General features: G+C 44.6%; 2 protein-coding genes across 3 annotated transcripts in view; both read right to left on the bottom strand.

Moving 5' to 3' along the window:
- abcc8 (ATP-binding cassette, sub-family C (CFTR/MRP), member 8) overlaps nucleotides 1-608 on the bottom strand; it is a 96,829-nt gene extending 96,221 nt beyond the window's left edge. The window contains exon 1 of the mRNA XM_084397748.1: nucleotides 38-608. Within this exon, the coding sequence (XP_084253874.1) occupies nucleotides 38-61 (24 nt within the window). The 5' untranslated portion in view covers nucleotides 62-608. The remainder of the gene's footprint in view (nucleotides 1-37) is intronic.
- Nucleotides 609-3,908: 3,300 nt separating this feature from the next.
- On the bottom strand, nucleotides 3,909-17,549 carry LOC311283583 (uncharacterized protein). Of its 2 annotated transcripts, none has more exons than XM_084398093.1 (7): nucleotides 17,391-17,549; nucleotides 17,237-17,283; nucleotides 16,896-17,077; nucleotides 15,885-16,039; nucleotides 5,159-5,589; nucleotides 4,862-5,067; nucleotides 3,909-4,754 (listed from the first exon to the last, which is right to left on the bottom strand). In XM_084398093.1, the coding sequence occupies exons 2-7, from the start codon at nucleotides 17,271-17,273 to the stop codon at nucleotides 4,572-4,574; spliced, it is 1,194 nt and encodes a 397-aa protein (XP_084254219.1). In that variant the 5' UTR covers nucleotides 17,274-17,283; nucleotides 17,391-17,549; the 3' UTR covers nucleotides 3,909-4,571. The 2 variants fall into 2 exon arrangements, with proteins under 2 accessions (XP_084254219.1, XP_084254218.1); XM_084398092.1 differs by having other exon boundaries at nucleotides 16,896-17,080; nucleotides 17,391-17,548.
- Nucleotides 17,550-18,460: the final 911 nt, after the last annotated feature.

Here is an 18,460-nt window from a genome sequence, read left to right as displayed (position 1 = left end):
CCACTTTTCCTATTAATCAAAAAAGAAATTTGCATACCGGTCTGTAGCGCGTGATCATCATCCTGAAATTCCACTTGTTCCCAAAACTGCGACCTCATATGATGATTTTCAATCCAGTCCAGAAACCTCACCGTCAAATAGAAGCGCCTAACTCACGCGGGAATATGTTAAGAATAAAAAAAATATCTGAAATGTGTCCGTTTCTTTGCCATATGGTCCGAGTTTTTCCCCAGAGGAACTAACCAAGGTGCTGAAAAGAGCCAGAATCTGACAGTTTCACATTCCCAAACATCGATTTGAAAGTTGGTCGATGAATCCCAGTTCATCCAGTCGTCACTCGTCACGTACACACGCGCGACGTAAACAATCAATCACAATCAATGATGCAACAGAACAAAATAAGCGACTGGTCAATCAATCACACAATAGAAGAATACTGTAACCGACATGCAGCTGGTTTTACAGCGTGCAGCGGCATTTCACGATAAACCAAGAGGATACAATTATAATAGGCCTATCATTTCTAATAATCACCTTGGTGAATACATATTTGTTTCTTGGTTAGACAAAAAGGACCTACAATTACTGCCTTCCTAAGAAAGTGATCCGCTGATCATTCGCCACGCGTAAGCTATTATGGCAAATTCGACAGGTGCTGAAGATGAAAACCAGCCAATCAGGACGTCAGCAGAGGATGTCGTCATCACAGCACAGCATTCCGCCTCTTTATGGCTCAAAACAAAGCATAATAGAACATATCAGAAATCATATTAAACAAAAAAAGCGTTTTGTTAATGCATATTTGTTGCTTTGCAAACAACAACATGTTTTAAAAAATGTAGGCCTATTATGTATTTCTAAAACATTGTGTTTGTAAAGCATAGGGAAATAACTGCATTTTCTTATAATAAGCGTACGTTAGTCTACATTTATACTAAATGATGTGCTTTTTACTAAATGACTACTCTATGGAATAGCTGTCGATCCTGTGGTCTGTTTTAAAATACCGTTCTGCAATAAGAGCTACAGAAATATAAAAAGAATATAGATATTTAAAGAGGATTAGCATATTACATACACACATGAAGGGTGAAGAAAAAAGGTAGCACACTAAATAAGGAAAAGGAAATCAACAGCAAAGACTTAAATTATCGGTTAGGCTATATAAGGGATGGGCAACATCGGCCCTGAAATGCCACTGTCCTGCAGAGTTTAGCTCCAACCCTAATTAAACACGTAAAAACGGTTATTAACATTAACGAGATATCCACTATATGTCACTGTATACAGTAGGTTTGTGCAAAAAGTACACTCTAACTGATGTATAAAATAATATCTTATACCCTCATGGTCTTTTCCCCCCTATCTTCTCCTATTTTTCCTTTGTTATTTTTTTAGCAAATCATTGTTCAGATGACATTGAACATATTGTTTATATATTTTGTGTATTGTATACAACGTTGTATATCATTAATGTCATCTCTGTACGGTTTGCAATCATCATTTTTTTGTGAAAAACTGCTTAAAGGCACAATTGCTATCTGCTGCAACCAGCAGGCCATTATTGGTAGTGCAGGAACAAGCGCCTTAAAGCACCAATGGGCTATTGTAGGCCTACTTCCATTGCTTTCATCATGTCAGCTCGTCTAAAGAGCCAATGAAATTAATAATTCCGCGCACAGAGGCGCTGTAGACATTTATAGAAACATGCAGAGCAATAGGACATATCAAAGCTGCAATAATCATGCAGGAGTCATGACATGTAAGAGTTCCTTTGAACAACATCAACCAAAACGACCGTACAGCCCAATGAATCACGGAAGAAGAATATGTTGTGATAAGCCTATTCCCATGAAATCATGCTTGGTAAATCTTAAGAAATGTATTTTTTTTAAATTACTAAAAATAATAATACATAATTATGACATAGTGTCATGTCTAGTTTTGGTTTTATTTCACATAGATATCATATAAAGGCTAGATGTCTTAAGGCGGAGTCACTTCCGGCATCACCGGCGGCCATCTTACCACAGGGCTCTGTGAATTAAGGTGAGTGATCAGCACGCACACAAATCCTCTTATCTCGCTGAAATCTTGACGGATTTACAAACGGTTTGGTTTCTTACAAACGTTATTAACGTGGCTATAATTCTTTAATATGGAAGTCCATTGCTATAATTATTCATATGTATGCAGTGTCATAACTACATCTCTGACGTTTATAACAAACCAAACCGTTTGAAAATCGGTAGAAAAATGAGCAAGTTATGGTTATTTAAAAGTACATGCACCATGTTACGAGTGAGCGGGCACCCTGTGGTAAGATGGCCGCCGTTTGCGGACGTCGACCTCCATTGGCCAGCAGCGCGCACGAGACATCTAGCCTTTATATGATATCTATGTTATTTCATGTTCATGGTTCATGTCTTATGGCTTCTTTGTTTCCTGGTTTGTCATGTGATTCCATTATCCCGTCATATGATCTTGTCATGCGCTTCCCTTGGTTCATGGGTTATATTCTCATTGGTTCTTGATCTGTTTTCTCATTGGTTAATTGTTTGATTGTAGGCTACTGTGTTCCTTGTAAGTCAGTAGTATTTGTGTATATAGCCCTCATGTTTCCATTGTTCCTTTTTTATGTATTGCAGTATGAATGTGGTTCCATGTTTCCATGTGCTAGGTCTGTTCATAGTCAAGTTTTGTTTATACTTTGTTTTATGTTTTTGGATCTTCCAAATTATGACATACTAAGTAGTGGTGAGCAATCGAGGCTTCATGGATCACTGAAACAGTTGAAACAAATGTGCCATATTGTGTCGAGGCTTCGAAACAATCCGCCACCCGTCTCCATGGTGACCCCTAGTGGTCAGAACAGTGTAAATGCAACAAAATCCTGGGCCAAACACGCATAAAAACACCTTTTACAAATCAATTGCAAATTTTTTATTCAAAGTAAAATCTTTCAAATGCAATTATCTAATCATCTAATAAGAGTATCAAGTGTCTATATGTTCTTTTATTAATTGCCAGGGTTTGTTTTGTTTGTTCTATGAATGGCTCAGCTAAACCAGCTAATAAGAGACTATTAACAACCATTATTCATTTTAATTATACCAATGTCTAATTGGGAAGAAAGGGCTCTCTGATAGCGTGTCCCTTTACAAAAGTAAAGTGGCAGTCCCTCGCGAACGACTGCTGCGCAAACATAAACCAAACACATTGTAAAGTCCAGGCTTGGTCCTCTCTCATCTCATCGAGACTGGTGGAGCAGGTGATGCTTATTAGCAATTGTGCCACCGGCCTCGCTCCGTTCCCACTGCTCTCGGCCTCATTAAAGGAAGACTTGAAGTCGGCATGAAACAGAAGTTGTGTACACCCTGTATGTAAAGTCACAGGGATATTTTTTTCCATGTATAAAATTATTTTATTGTGTTTATGATTTTGTGTACGATTGTTATATGAATGCTGGACTGATGACATGGAATGCCCTGGATGAACAGTAGGGGGAGACAATGTGCTATTGGGAGTGTGTCATGGTAACTGCGAGCCGGCTAGAAAAGACTGCCATTACATGAGCAGATCCATTGTGAACAACAGCACATCTTGGGATGAGCTCACCTAATGTCTAAAGGTGGAGTTAAACGTAGCCCTATTAGCAGCGTCAGGAGGCGGCAGCTTGCACTCTTGGCTCATGACATGAGAAACCAAATTTTTCTTTGATCTTTTGACATATAGTATAAAAGGTCTTTGTCCTGCAAAACATCCTGCACGTTTCATAGCTTAAAATGTCCTCCTCATTATAAACAAAACATTTCTTTAATCAAGCTCTAAAAAGGGGTTGCTTGGATATATATATATTCATTATAAGTGAACCTCAAGGAACATGTATCCAATATGTTTTTTTGTCCATTTATTATTTTATTTTTTTACACATACACACACAAACAGGCATTTCAAATTATACAATATTAATCAAGATTTTGGCTTTACTATTTTTGGTAACACTTTATTTCAATAGTCCACTTTAGACATTCTACTAACTATAAGTAACTTTGCAACTACATGTCAACTAACTGTCATTAGATTATTAATAGACTGTATGCTTAAATCTGATAACACTTTATTTTGATGCTCCCCCAACAGATATTCTACTGACTATATCATAGTTAGTTAGTAGTATAGTATAGTTAGTCTAAAGTGGACTATCGAAATAAAGTGGAACCCTATTTTTACATAAATGTATCATATAGTACCACAGCAATTCTATAAATCTAAAGATGCTTTTTTCAAAAAAAAAAAAAATTTTTTATGTTGTTTCTCTTTTATATTATACATATGCTGATTTTATAATCTTTTCCCTCCAAAATGTTTAGTGGAAAGAAAATGGATTCCAAAAAAAAAAGAAAAAAAGATGTCTTCAACATGGAATGACATCTATGATTGTCATTCATATACTTTACGAGGACCACAGTTAGCCAGCGACAGTTTGAACGCAGCTTTGTATTAAAACATCTAAATGTGTAAGTTGTATGTACTCCTATGTACTGTAAAGTAATGGCAGCCATCATTGGCTAATGTGCACCGATGGCAGTACCTATTTTGGTAAGATCTGCTAATGCAATGTCATACCGCCTTTTCCATTCCTGTGGTGACAATGAAGATGGGTTGAACTCCAGGAACTTATACGCATCCTTATTCTGCAAGCTAAAGGCCCACTTTGCCGTCAGACAGGATTCACCAAAGACCTTCCAATTCTGAAAGATTTGAGATACAAAATGAATCACAACATAGAAAATGCAATGAAATTAACTGTCATAATCTGCAACTGAACGTTTACAAATGACATAAGTTGATAAGTTACCTTTTGCGCTAAATCAAAATGCATCAGAACAATTTCCTTCAGTTCATTCTCCTCAATGAAGTGTTCATTAGAAAAGGTCTCGCTTTTGAGAGATTCCAGAAATACTAGCACTGATTTCCAGAACATATTTTGCTTAAGCAGAGTTTGTTGGATTTGATAAAGGTACTTTTGGACATCGCTCAGATGGACAGTTTCGGGTATTGAACCTTGAAAAACAATATGAAGCAGACATTAATTATGAGAGATCACTCTGAGGTTTTTGACCATTGGCACACAGAGATCTTGAAAGAATCTCACCCTTTTCCGTCTTCTTGTTTGCCAACTTCAGCTGAACATCAGTCAGCCTGACTTGGATATTGTGCTCCTGGCTTTTCAGGTTTGACTTCTGAGCAACGAGTTGAGCTTTTTCATTAGCGAGAGCCTGGTTTTGTGCAGGTTTAGCTTCAAAAATGGATTTAAGAATGTGTCCAACAAATGGCACAATGACAGCCAGGAAAAACAAACCAAACATTCTTCCACGAGCAGATCTGGCCTGACACCGGTTTATCTTTGACTCAATTTGTCCGATTTCCTCTAAGGTTTTCCTCAGTTCCATCTGAAGATCTCTCACCACCTTCTCTAGAGCCTCTATCTCCTTGGAAGTTTGTGCACATTTTTTTTCAGCCTCAGCCTTTTCAAGAATCACATCACTGGTGCAGGAAGCCACACTGCGGTTGTGTTTCTCATATCTGATAATGACAGATTTCAGATAAACCTTCAGTTCAATCACAGTAAACTTTGTTCTGTAGAGGCGCTTTTCCATTACCAGTACCAGCTCAACTCGACTCGGCTCGCTTTTCGCTCCGTTTTCCATTGCAGATAGTACCTCCACAATAGTACCGGGTCGTCATAGCGACGCCGCAGGAAACTGCCGTGACTTAATCTTTTACGCGCAACGCGCGAGACACACCCGTTACCCACACACACAGGACAATGGAGGAAATCGAGTGTATGCTGTTTTTGGATGTTTTTGTTTTTGTTTTTGCTGTTTTTTATTCAGGATACTCCGTCTGGCGCGTGCAATGATGACGCAGTGAATAGTGACGTTTCTCTCTGACCAATCAGCAGTCTGCCGTGTTTTCACGTCACATTTTAGCAGTAGTAGTAGCCTTTATTGTCACTTAGTCACAAGTACCAGCGAAATTAGCCATCAACCTGTCCATACAAACATACATACAATATGACAAGGGGGTAGACAGAACAGGAAGACAGAGCATTGAGGAAAAAAATACAGCATAACATGAGGAGAGGTGAGGAGAAAAAAAGGCAACCCCCAGACTATGCTTCTGTAAGGAGTACAGTTTGGGAACAGTAAAAAACACCTCAGCAACATTAGCACATAATCAGTAAACAACATGAACACACAAGACTTGCAACAGGGGAGGGGAGGGGAGGGGAGGGGAGTGGGGGGTGGAGGTAACCCAGCACAGGCAAGCAGCCATCCGGTCCTGCAGCCATTTGATAGTTGATCAAATCCATAATTTCTTAGTTTGGAGAGCAGTGCAGAGAGAGTCTCTCAAAGTACAAGACAGTAGACTAGACGAGACGAGAGGAGCAAAGCAGGGGAGATAAGGGAGAGGAGGGTAAAAAAATGCGACCGCCGTCGTTGAGAGCCTCCGTTTTAGTATCGCCTCAGCAAAGAGTATAGAAGTACCAAGAGGCGAAACTCAATAGAACGTTCCATTGCAACAAACGCACCCATGCGCAGAGCTGCAGCTCCGCCATCTTGGACTGAACGCAACACAGCTGTCATAGAAATGAACGATACCGGTTCATATATAAACGAAACGTACTCGGTTACTAACGTAACCTCTGTTCTCTCTAGAGAGGGAACGAGTATTGCGTAAGCTAGCTTACGCTGCGGGAAAGTCTCCTTTCACGAGATACTGAAGCCAAAAATTATCCTAATTTTTTAAACTTTGTCAACGCAGTGCGGCAGCCTGCAGACCTAGGGCAAGCGAGTCGCGTGCCCATTGGCTGCTCTGCGGCAACTGCAGCAGCCTATGGCTGAGCCTTGCGCGTGACGTCACGTCCAATGAGCGCGCTTGGCGCGCTTAGTGCGTCACAGCCCGTCATTAGGGGTGTGGCTTAGAGTATATAAGCAAGGAACAGAGGCTGCTTCGCTGGTTTCTGTCGCATGAAGCGAAAATGAGCTCGTGGCGAGAGCACGGCGGGTTACGCAATACTCGTTCCCTCTCTAGAGAGAACAGAGGTTACGTTAGTAACCGAGTACGTTCTCTTACGAGAGGTTCTCTCGTATTGCGTAAGCTAGCTTACGCTGCGGGAACACCTTTGTCAACGCCGTGCGCGCGCCCAGCATCCTGAATGAATCCCGTGGGAAGCCCAGGGAACGCGAAACGGAGCTGGGCGGCCAGATACCACAGTACACAAGCACATAATATGGGGCAGGGAGCGGCACAGCCGGTCCAACTAACACTTCCATACAGTGTAGCTCAACCAGTAGAGCTAAATCAGCAGCGTAGCCCGCGCACAGACAGTGGGCTGGCTTACGCGAGACTTAGACTGATAGCACTTTGGCCTGCAAAGCGGGAACATCCAGGTTGTAAAACCTAACAAATGTGGAGGGGGAGGCCCAGCCCGCCGCTGCACAAATGTCATGAATGGGAATCCCACTGGACCACGCCCACGATGAGGCCATGCCTCTGGTGGAGTGTGCCCGAATGCCCAAGGGGCACTGCAGGTTTTTAGATGCGTAAGCAGCTGCGATAGCATCGACTATCCATCTGGACAGAGTGTGCTTCGAGGCGGCGAGACCCTTGGTGCGCCCACCAAACGAAACAAAAAGCTGCTCTGAACGCCTGAAGGCGGCGGAGCGCGAAATATAGCTTCTCAGCGCCCTAACTGGGCAGAGGAGGTGACTATCTGCCTCGCAGCCAGTAATCGGCAGGGCTGAAAGGGAAATGACCTGCGCTCTGAAGGGAGTGCCCAAAATTTTTGGGACGTACCCATGCCTCGGTCTGAGAATAACTTTAGAGTCATTAGGTCCGAACTCGAGGCACGCAGCGTTAGTGGATAACGCGTGAAGGTCTCCCACACGTTTTACTGAAGACAGTGCTATCAGAAAAACGGTTTTGAGCGTGAGGTATTTCATATCCACAGTTTCTAAGGGTTCAAAGGGATGTGCTTTCAGTGCGTCTAAGACCAGTGAAAGATCCCACATAGGAACCGAAGGGGGTCGCGGGGGGTTCATCCTCCTCGCTCCTCTAAGGAAGCGGATGACCAACTCGTTCCTTCCTAATGCGCGGCCCGGCTCTGACACAGAGAGCGCTGAAATGGCCGCGACATAGACTTTGAGCGTGGAGGGGGACCTGCCCGCGTCCAGTAGCTCTTGAAGGAAACACAATACTTGTGAGACCCCACATGTCTGTGGATTGAGCCCTTTGGTAGTGCACCATTTGTTAAACACAGACCATTTAGACGTGTAGAGCCGCCTCGTGGAGGGGGCTCTAGATTGTATGATCGTGTTCATCACCCCTTCTGGTAGATCAGCATGTAGTTGTTGAGGCTCCACGCATGCAGAGACCAGTGCTCTGGGTGGGGATGCCAAATCGAGCCGCGGGCTTGAGAGAGAAGGTCTCTCCGCACCGGAATCGGCCAGGGGGCTGAGTCTGCCAATTGTATGAGTTCCGGGAGCCAAGCTTGGTTCTCCCAGAACGGGGCTATGAGGAGCACTGTGTGGCGCGCTTTCCTGACTCTCTCGATGACCTGAGGCAGCAGAGAGACTGGCGGAAACGCATATAGCGGGCCGCTGGGCCAAGACTGGGCCAGCGCGTCCTCGCTCTTTGAAAAGAACGCTGGGCAGTGTGCGTTGTCTATTGACGCAAAGAGGTCGACTTTCGCTCTGCCAAAGCGGCGCCACAGCGACTGGACTGTTTGAGGGTGTAGAGACCACTCCCCAGGGGGAACGTTGTCCCTGGACAGTCTGTCGGGGCCCTCGTTCAGATGGCCAGGCACATGCGATGCTCTCAGAGAGCGCAGAGAGTGCTGAGCCCATACGAGGAGGCGTTCCGTCAGGGCGCAGAGTTGCTTTGATCTGACACCGCCCTGGCGGTTCACATAGGCCACTACTGAAGTGTTGTCCGTGCGGACTAGAACATGGTGACCACGGAGGAAAGGGAGGAAGTGCATGAGCGCTTTCTCGACCGCGAGCATCTCTAGACAGTTTATGTGTAGGAGATTCTCCTGGTCTGACCAGTGGCCAAAGACCGGTCTGCCTTCGAAGAGCGCTCCCCAACCTAGGCTGGACGCGTCTGTAGAGACAACTTTCCGGTGTGAGACCACTCCCATATTCACTCCCGTGTGATACCATTCGGCTGCTAGCCAGGGCTGCAGGGCTGAGACACAGACCTGAGTCACTCTGATTAGCGAGCCGCCGGTCGCCCAGGCTCGATGGGATACGCGCGTTCTCAGCCAGCGTTGAAGCGGGCGCATGCGCAGTAAACCCAACTGAAGCACTGCTGCAGCTGAGGCCATATGCCCCAGAATGCGCTGAAATGCCTTCAGGGGAACCCGGTTGCCTTCTTTGAAGGATGCAGCGAGGCGCTGGATGCGGCGCGCGCGCTGCTCCGTCAATCTGGCCGTCATCGCCACCGAGTCCAGTTCTATTCCGAGAAAGGAAATCGACTGCCGGGGCGAGAGCGAGCTCTTTGTCCAGTTGACCGCTAGACCCAAAACCTCCAGGTGGTCGAGTAGCGCTGTTCTGTGAGACACAAGTTCTGTCTCTGACTGCGCTAGAACGAGCCAATCGTCCAAGTAGTTCAGAATTCGCATTCCCTGACTCCTCAGGGGAGCGAGAGCCGTGTCCATGCATTTCGTAAATGTACGGGGTGCTAAAGACAGGCCGAACGGCAGGACTGTGTATTGATAAGCTCGACCGTCGAAGGCGAATCTCAAAAATGGCCTGTGACGGGGAGTTATCTGGATCTGGAAATAAGCGTCCTTCAGATCGAGAGAGATAAACCAGTCTCCTGGGCGAATTTGCGCGAGGATCTGTCTGGTTGTAATCATCCTGAACGGCCGTCTCATGAGGGCTTTGTTCAGATGTCTCAGATCTAAAATAGGTCTTAATGCTCCGTCCTTCTTGGGAACGAGGAAGTAACGGCTGTAAAAGCCTGACTCGCTCAGAGAAGGATGCACCTGTTCTATGGCCCCTTTTCGCAGCAGCTTTGTTATCTCTGCTTGAAGCAGATGTGCTGTTTCCAAACTCACTTTCGTTTCCGTCTGCGCTAGAAAGCGCGGAGGGCGACGAGCAAATTGGAGCGAATAACCGTGTCTTATGGTGTTGAGCACCCATTCTGACGCGCCCTGAATAGCCTCCCATGCTTTTGCATGCATAGCTAGGGGTCGAATGGTCTCTGGGTTCAGATCGCCGCGTTGCGCGGGATGGGGAACCTGTATCAGAGAAGACGGGGCGGCGCGCGCGCCGCCGATGCTCGGACACGAGGGCAGAAGAACAGGGCTGGCCGACTGTGCAGAATTTAGTAGCTCGATCTTGGACGATGGAGCGTGAACTGCTGTCAAACAACCCAGGCGCGAGGGCGGCGTGGGGATTATGGTGTCTGAAAGTGGGCGCGCGTGCTCGTGAGCTGGCGCGGGATATGCACTTATGACACGGCCAGTGTTTGGGGGCTTTATGAGGTTTGCAACCTGTCTGGCAGAGCGGGCAGTGGGCAGGTGTGAGCACAGGGCTGTGGGCACATTTCCTACACTTGATGCTCGAGCGGAAAGTTTCCGCTTTAAGAGATAGCGCTCTGGACGCGTTGCCATGGGAACCTGGTCTGTGTGAGGCAGTGAGCACACGGGAGTGGGCACTTTTTCTACACTTAGAACCCCTGCGGCTTGAGCCGTAGCAATTTGAGGTAACTGAGTGACAGAGCGAGCAGCGAGTAGTTGTGAGCACGGAAGTGTGGGCACTTTTACTACATTTAGTGCTCGAGCGGTGTGAGGCCGCTTTATGAGAGAGCGCTCTGGGCGCGTTACCATGGGGATTGCACTTGTGTGAAGCAGTGAGCACATGGGTGTGGGCACATTTTCTACACTTAAAGCACTTATACTCTTTTTGAGATTTATCTGGGTCGCCGTGAAAACGGCGTTTGTGTGCAGGCGAGCGAGTGTAATTACTGGCTCGTTGGCTGCGGTGTGTGCTGCTGCAGTAGCCTGAACATAGGGGACTGACAGAGCTGTGCGTTTTGATGGCGGTCCGGCCGTAGCGGGACTCAACCATCTTTTCCTCCTTGCGGATGCTAGGAGGACTTCGCGGGCTCGGGCTTCAACGCGATCTTGGACCGCGGGCCCCGTGGGGGCGGCGGTCTGTGACGGCTGGTCGAGCGCGACCTGGGGCGATTGCCCTGGCGCCGCTGCGAAGCGTTGGGGGGCCTGGAAGAGCGCTGGTTAGAGCTGCGCACAGGAGGCTGAGTTTGAGGGCGGCCTGTGGCTGAGCTCGAACGGCGGGGCAGGAAGAGGTCCATCGCCTGCGACGCCTTCTGTACCTCAGAGAACCGATCCACAATTCCGCTGACCGCAGGGCCAAAGAGGCCGGTGGGCGAGAGTGGTGCGTTCAGAAACACAGCGCGCTCTGACTCACTCATGTCCGCGAGCGTCAACCATAGATGTCTGTCGATGACGGTGAGCGCGGCCATGGATCTGCCGATGGCTTGAGCAGCGGTCTTGGTAGCGCGCAGCGCGAGATCCGTAGCGCTGCGGAGATCGGTAAAGGCAGACTGATCCGAGCCCTTCTCGTCCAGTTCACGGAGGAGGTCGGCTTGAAGGATCTGAAGAATAGCCATTGAGTGCAGGGCGGAAGCAGCCTGGCCGGAGGCGGCGAAAGCGCGGCCGGCGAGAGCTGAGGTGGTCCTGCAGGCTTTAGACGGCAGGGCAGACTTTGAGCGCCATCTAGCAGACGGCGGGCAAAGGTGCGTTGCCACAGCATCCTCAACGGCGGGGATGCCGTTATAGCCGTTCTCGGCGGCTCCGTCCACCTGGGAGAGAGCCGAGGAGACTGGCGAGCGGAGTCTGGTGGAGAACGGAGCGTTCCAGGACTTAGAGAGCTCGGCGTGGAGCTCAGGCAGGAAGGGTGCTGACCTAGAGGCAGGCGCAGGGCGGCGGCTAGGCAGAAAAAACCCGTCAAGGCGATTGGGCTCCGGCTCCTTAGGTGGAGACCAATCCAGTCCCATTCTCTCGACCGCTAAAGTGAGGAGGCGGAGAAGCTCTGCGTCAACACTAGCGCGGGTTCGAGAAGACTCCATAGTAGAGGGGGCGGAGCGGTGAGAGCCCGACCACTCCTCGCTGTCAGACGCGAGCAGAGAGCAGCTGTCAGCGGCATCATCTGCATCATCCCCCAGGGCGACGGCAGTGCGGGCAGTGGCCGGCCGCTGCGCGTCGGAGAAGGGTGGGGGGGAAGGAGAGAGCGAGGCTCGCGGGAGAGGTTCCGGCGAGCGCTCAGCTGTAGCGTCCAGTTCCGGCGGCCTTTGAGAGCGACGTTTTTTCTTTCGTGGCCCGGAAGAAGCGGCCGGAGAAGATGGAGTGTCTTCGAATTTAGCGAGTCGAGCCCGTAGGGTCGACATCGGTAAATCTTCACACTGTTCGCAGCCGCCCTCGGAGAGAGCGCGAACAGCGTGGTCAAAACCCAGGCAGAGAGCGCACAGCACGTGGCGGTCTCCGTCGCTGAGCGAGGCTCTGCACGAGCCACAGGATGTGCGAGGCATTTGAAACAACGCCTCGCGCTCTTTTAGATGCAAGTGTGTCGCGGCGGACACACACACACACACAAAACAGAGCAGAAAAGGATATAAGGCCGGATGGCGCAGCAGGCAGGGAAGGCTGAAGGCGGCGAGCGGCCGGCGTCCTCAGGCTGAGATCCTCGGCGTGCTGGTCGCTGGATTCAACGGCGGCTTCCTCGGAGATCAGCGATGCGAAGAGCTTCGCTGAAGAGACAGAAATCAGCGAAGCAGCCTCTGTTCCTTGCTTATATACTCTAAGCCACACCCCTAATGACGGGCTGTGACGCACTAAGCGCGCCAAGCGCGCTCATTGGACGTGACGTCACGCGCAAGGCTCAGCCATAGGCTGCTGCAGTTGCCGCAGAGCAGCCAATGGGCACGCGACTCGCTTGCCCTAGGTCTGCAGGCTGCCGCACTGCGTTGACAAAGTTTAAAAAATTAGGATAATTTTTGGCTTCAGTATCTCGTGAAAGGAGACTTTCCCGCAGCGTAAGCTAGCTTACGCAATACGAGAGAACCTCTCGTAAGAGAACTTTCATATTCGAAACTTATATAACTTTTTTCTGTTTTACTTTCCTAATTTATTTCACTTCAACAATAATCTGACAAATGTCTTCTTTAAAACAAGACCAACCATATGTCTATATTCCAAAGCATTCTTGAATTACAACCATTTAAGTTTGGATAGTGATTTTCATGTTTATGCAAAAAAAAGGTGACAGTTAAAGGGTTAATTTAGTGATAACAATGAATTAATAAAGCGGTCATTCGCCAGGTTAGGTGTTCATATATCTCTGAAAGTATGTGATTTAAAAAGCCCACTTTGAGTCTTGACTCAATTTCGACCAAATACATAACGTTAGCAAACTGTTACTGCGGTTATGGGATAGCTTACATTAACGTTACAGCACCTGTAGTGTTATCGTTGACGTTAGCTCACTTTAACGTTAATAAAAACCTTTTCTACTTTACCTCTCTGGATCTAATCTATGAAATGCTAGTTGATTGGTTGTACACTGGTAGTTGTTGCAGTTGATGGCAGAACACTGTTTTCTTTGTTTCCAAATATTTCCAGACACAATGTTAATGCTGTATACGGTAGTTGTGCTAACGGTAAAGCCGTTGGTTCAGTCCAAAATGGCGGCCGCGCTACCGAAGCGCCACCTAGTGGCTGTTGTCAAAACTGCAACGGAGTTTCGCCTCTTGGTACTTCTATTAGGCTTGTTCGACTTGAACCGGCGCTGCACAGACCGATCGGTTTATGACATCAAAGTACCGCGAGAGCAATTCAAAAGCATACAGGAGCCGTCTACTTTCTATTCGCTCTCGCGGTACTTTGATGTCATTCACCGATCGGTCTGTGCAGCGCCGGTTCAAGTCGAACAAGCCTATACTCTTTGGCCTCAGCTCGCTTAGAACCTCGCCGGAGGTGGTACGAAAAAAAGTACCTGGAAGCTGGGTTATTACAGGGGCGGCGTTTGCGTATGGCAGAGTATGGCAGTTGCCATACCCTAGCTGTCAGAGTTCAGATAAAACATCAGCTAATGATGGTGTTCGTTAAAGATTTTAGGAGGGCTTTAACCCTACTAAATTTCCATCCAGCGAGTCACCTTTAAAAGTCATATAAAAACCGGCTCCTCCTCTCCGCAGCGTCAGACGGTCAGCGTCAGAACAAAAGCAACCATGAAATCCAACGTGTGTGCATTTATTGATAGATTGTTTATATATGCATCTGTGTAGTTCTTTGTCATGCAGTTGTTTACATAAAGCAAATCAACACGGTTTCCCACTGTAAAATCTGGGCTTATTTATTTATTTATGAAATTCCTTTCATCCAAACGGCATGAGACTTTGTGACTTTTCCTACTCTTGCTATACTTCATACTTAAGTGCAATAAAATTGCACAAAAAGTGTTATAATATTCATTTGATAATAAATCCGAAGGCAAAAAACGAGATAAGTGACCATTCACGATGAGTGCTGCTGGCTCTGATCTGAACGCCGACTTCTCTGATTGGATCTACTTCAGAAAAAAAACAACGTATTTATTATTATTTTAACAACGTCGAAAACACAATGACAGGTTTTAAATGAACACATAAATGTATTGTACATGTTTACATTATTGCAAAAGTATTATTATAAAAATTAAAAATTAAAAATTATAAATTATTTATTTAATTATAAAATTAAAAATAAAATTGTAGAGGGAGCGCGTCTTTTTGATTAGCCTAGCTGTCAGATAACGTTATGGAGTAAACATGAAAAGAAACAGACCAATTTTTTTTTGACGAAGAAATTAAATAATTGGGAGAATGGAAGCAGCAGCGATAAAAAAAAAGAGGACTGTAATGTTAGTTTTTATTGCAGATTAGTTAGCAGATTTATTGTTATTAACTGACTAAACATACCAATAAACTAGCCTATACTATACAACCCCCCCCCCCCCCCCCCCCCGGTGAGAACACCCCGATGAGCCCAGAATAACGTTTACACGTTGCCGAATACACTCAAATGAGTTCGACTCAGAGAAGACGTCAATAAATGCACGCGTCATTATTATATCACTAATACAAAATAAAACAGTTTATTCACAAAAATGTCTCTATTTGTGCAAATTCCTGCACTTTCTTTGAATTCTGAATTTTGCACACATAAGTTGAAAGCAATTTGTTTGTGGATAACATTTGCAACATTTATCAAGTTCACGGATAATTGTTATCATTTATTGTATGCATTTATTAATCATTTTGACACTAAAATTATAATAAAGTATACAAAAAATCAGATGAGTCCAGAATATCAACGCAACGCGTTTAATTTTACGTTAAGCATTTTCCTCCCAATTGAAAACCATTATAAGAACGCTAAATGTGGCTTAATGCATGTTAGAATGTGCCCTTATTATTTCGAAATAACGAGATATTTATGCATTTAAGGCATGTGTTTTTATATAATGCTGTTCATTGTGAGTTTTAATTAATAGTGCAATAGAGTTAATAGTGCATCGTGCATTTTGTTTGGTTTAATGTGAGGTATATCGTTCGGTAATCGTTGTTCTATGTATGCCCAGAGGGAATGCCATACTCTTAAGTTTTTGTGAAACCTCGCCACTGCACAGTGGAAAACCAAACAGAGTCGAGGCGAGGCGAGCTGGTACTGTGTAGTGGAAAAGCGCCATAGGTTCATATATATCATAATGCTTTTGATGTGTAACACTTTGAAACATTTCCTACACTTTTACCTGTCCACCATCTCTTCCACTCCGTTAACAATTTCTGCGATCCATTCTCTTGCTTTTTCCAAAGAATTTGTAGTCTGAATGTTTTCATTATTTTCAACAGCGAGTTTCAGTCGAGGGAACAGTGAGTAAACCATTTGGTTACTTGTGTCCACACACTAAAAGACAGCAAGATGTTTACATGTTATGTCCTTGCATGTGCCCCCTTAGATTTTTGAGCCAACTTAAATAAATAGGCTAATTTTATATTCGATAGTTAAGTTCCATTATAGATAATTAAGTTATTCAATGTTCATAATTAATTGTCCACCAAGGTCATTTCCTTTTGATGAATTTTGCTGATTTCAAACCAAAATATGCAGGTGGATGAGGGAATCTGTAATAATGTGTAATGTCAAACATTTATCATAAATATTTTATAACTATCATTCCCCTTATCTCCACCAGAAGACAGAAAGTCTAACAGAGTTAGATAAAAATAACTTTATTTTGCATATCAGATCTGTATTAAATTCAATGGACATTGTTTTTCTGCTGCTGATAGCTACTACTGGACCTACTGAAAATGAGAGAAATGATCTAAAATGTCCAAAAGCTATCTTTTTCTCTTATCCCAAAAGAGCAAAAATCTATAAAACTCATGAAAGCCTGTGTGACCTTGAAATGAAATGTTCTTCTCCAATGGTGCATAAAATGAAAATTAAGTTATTAATTACAGTGAAATATTTCAGACATTAATGTTTTATACAAAAAAAGACCTCATTTGCTGTGTGCAAGAAAACACAATAATGAGTAACTCATGCAGAAAAATCAAATGCATTATTACAAGCTACACTCACAACATTTCTATTCATTTCAATGCATTTCAAAGCTATCCCTTGAAATTCTTCTTATTTTGTACCTGTATTCAAATTCAATACAAATCTATCCTAGATACTGTTAATAATATTGTCTTTTAATCTGCCTCTTTAGTTTGACTTCAATAAGAGAAAGTCAGAAGAACATTGGCTTTACCTTCTGCAGAAGAGCCTCAGAGGAGGCAAAGAGATTCTGGGTTTCAAGAGCACACTCTCTGAGAACCCTCTCCAACTTGGGGAACTTAGCCAAACAGAGATAGGAGAGATGGTAGAGCAAAGCCGTACGCTCAGCCGATGGAAGAAGCTCCTGAAAGAAGCTGAGTTGATTTTCTTCCATCACTTCTATTAAATTACAAATGTATTACTTACCACATAATGGTTTTGCACAGGCTTGTGTCAAATACCACAACATTAAGCATGTACTGTACATTTGTGAAGACTTAGAGAGATTTTGATTACATTTTATTGGTCAAAAACAATTACTATACTTTTACTCACCTTCGGGGGTTACTCGTCTTCTGCAAGCCATGTTCATTGTCCTTAGCCTGTAAAGAAATAACAAATTTCAAATTTGTCTGAAAAATAATACAAAAGTAACAAAATGCAAGAATCACTACAACAACGATGGATGGAGCATGTCTGTAAAAGTTACCTGTAAGAGGAATGGATCTCTAAGCAATGCAGTTGTTGGTATCAGCATAGGGAATTTATACTCTCTGGTCCCTCCTTAAAAATGTTAGGAACAAAGATACATAAAACTGATTGTCAAAGGACAGGGGGAGTATCCTTTGGGGGATTAGTAGGTGTCCTTAAAGGAACAGTTTAAGAATAAAGGAAAAAAATAGTAGATTTACTGACAATGAACATTGGATCTTTCTATATGCTGTATCTGTCTGTCAGAAAACTGATTGGGTGTACTTTAGACATATAATAAGTTGATTTTTCTCTGCCAGCAGTTCCTGTATGGGCCTGTTGATGACACACTTGATTTATCTACACTTTACAAACCTGCACAAACCTGCCTTGCTTTAGGCTAGATCAGTGGTTCCCAAACTTTTTCTGCTGGGCCAGCCTTTTGCAGAGAAAAAAATTGTCAAGCCCCCTCAACAAGGCTGTAACCCTGTCTTGAACAGTGGGAGGGATGGGGGTGTTATGGACAGATTTATTCGATATACTTTAGACATGTAGATCATATCCACGTTTGTGCATCAATGTCTGTAATGTGTGCTGTAGATGCAAAACCTTTAGGAATCGTATACAAGATTTAGGCTACTCAATATTAGTCAGTCGTATCCGACATAAAAGATCCGCAAATTAACTTGTGACCACCAAATGCAATAACTACATAAAAAATGTTTTAAAATAAAGAAAAGTGAAAGGGAAAATGATCACACTCATTAAAATTGCAGTAGAATTCTGGCCGGCAGTCGAAATTCGACACAACACCTGTTATTAAAGTCTCAGAAGTAAATGCAATTAAAAACATAAGCTACATTATACAATTATACATATGCATTCATTAATTCCACATATTGTTTTGAATATCGAGTCTATTTATGTCACCATTCTGTTCTGTTTAGTTTGGTTAGTCGATTTTCATTTGTCATGCCGGCATGTCTTCTTTGTTCAGATTCCCACCACTCGTTTGTCTCCTTGGTTACCGTGGTTGACTGTGAGGCCAGTGAGGGTGTTTCTAATAGCGCGGCTGTGACAAAGTTGACA

The sequence above is a fragment of the Rutilus rutilus genome (genome assembly GCF_951802725.1).
Source record: "Rutilus rutilus genome assembly, chromosome: 23".
Lineage (NCBI taxonomy): Eukaryota > Metazoa > Chordata > Actinopteri > Cypriniformes > Leuciscidae > Rutilus > Rutilus rutilus.
This window is presented reverse-complemented; position numbering and strand designations above follow the sequence as displayed.

Bases quoted from the DNA above. Each gene is read 5' to 3' on its own strand.
- LOC311283583 (XM_084398092.1), bottom strand. From the start codon at position 17,273: ATGAACATGGCTTGCAGAAGACGAGTAACCCCCGAAG. The intron at 17,081-17,236 runs GTGAGTAAAAGT...GTAATTTAATAG, and splicing joins AAGACGAGTAACCCCCGAAG to AAGTGATGGAAGAAAATCAA. The intron at 4,755-4,861 runs GTAACTTATCAA...CAAATCTTTCAG, and splicing joins ATTTTGATTTAGCGCAAAAG to AATTGGAAGGTCTTTGGTGA.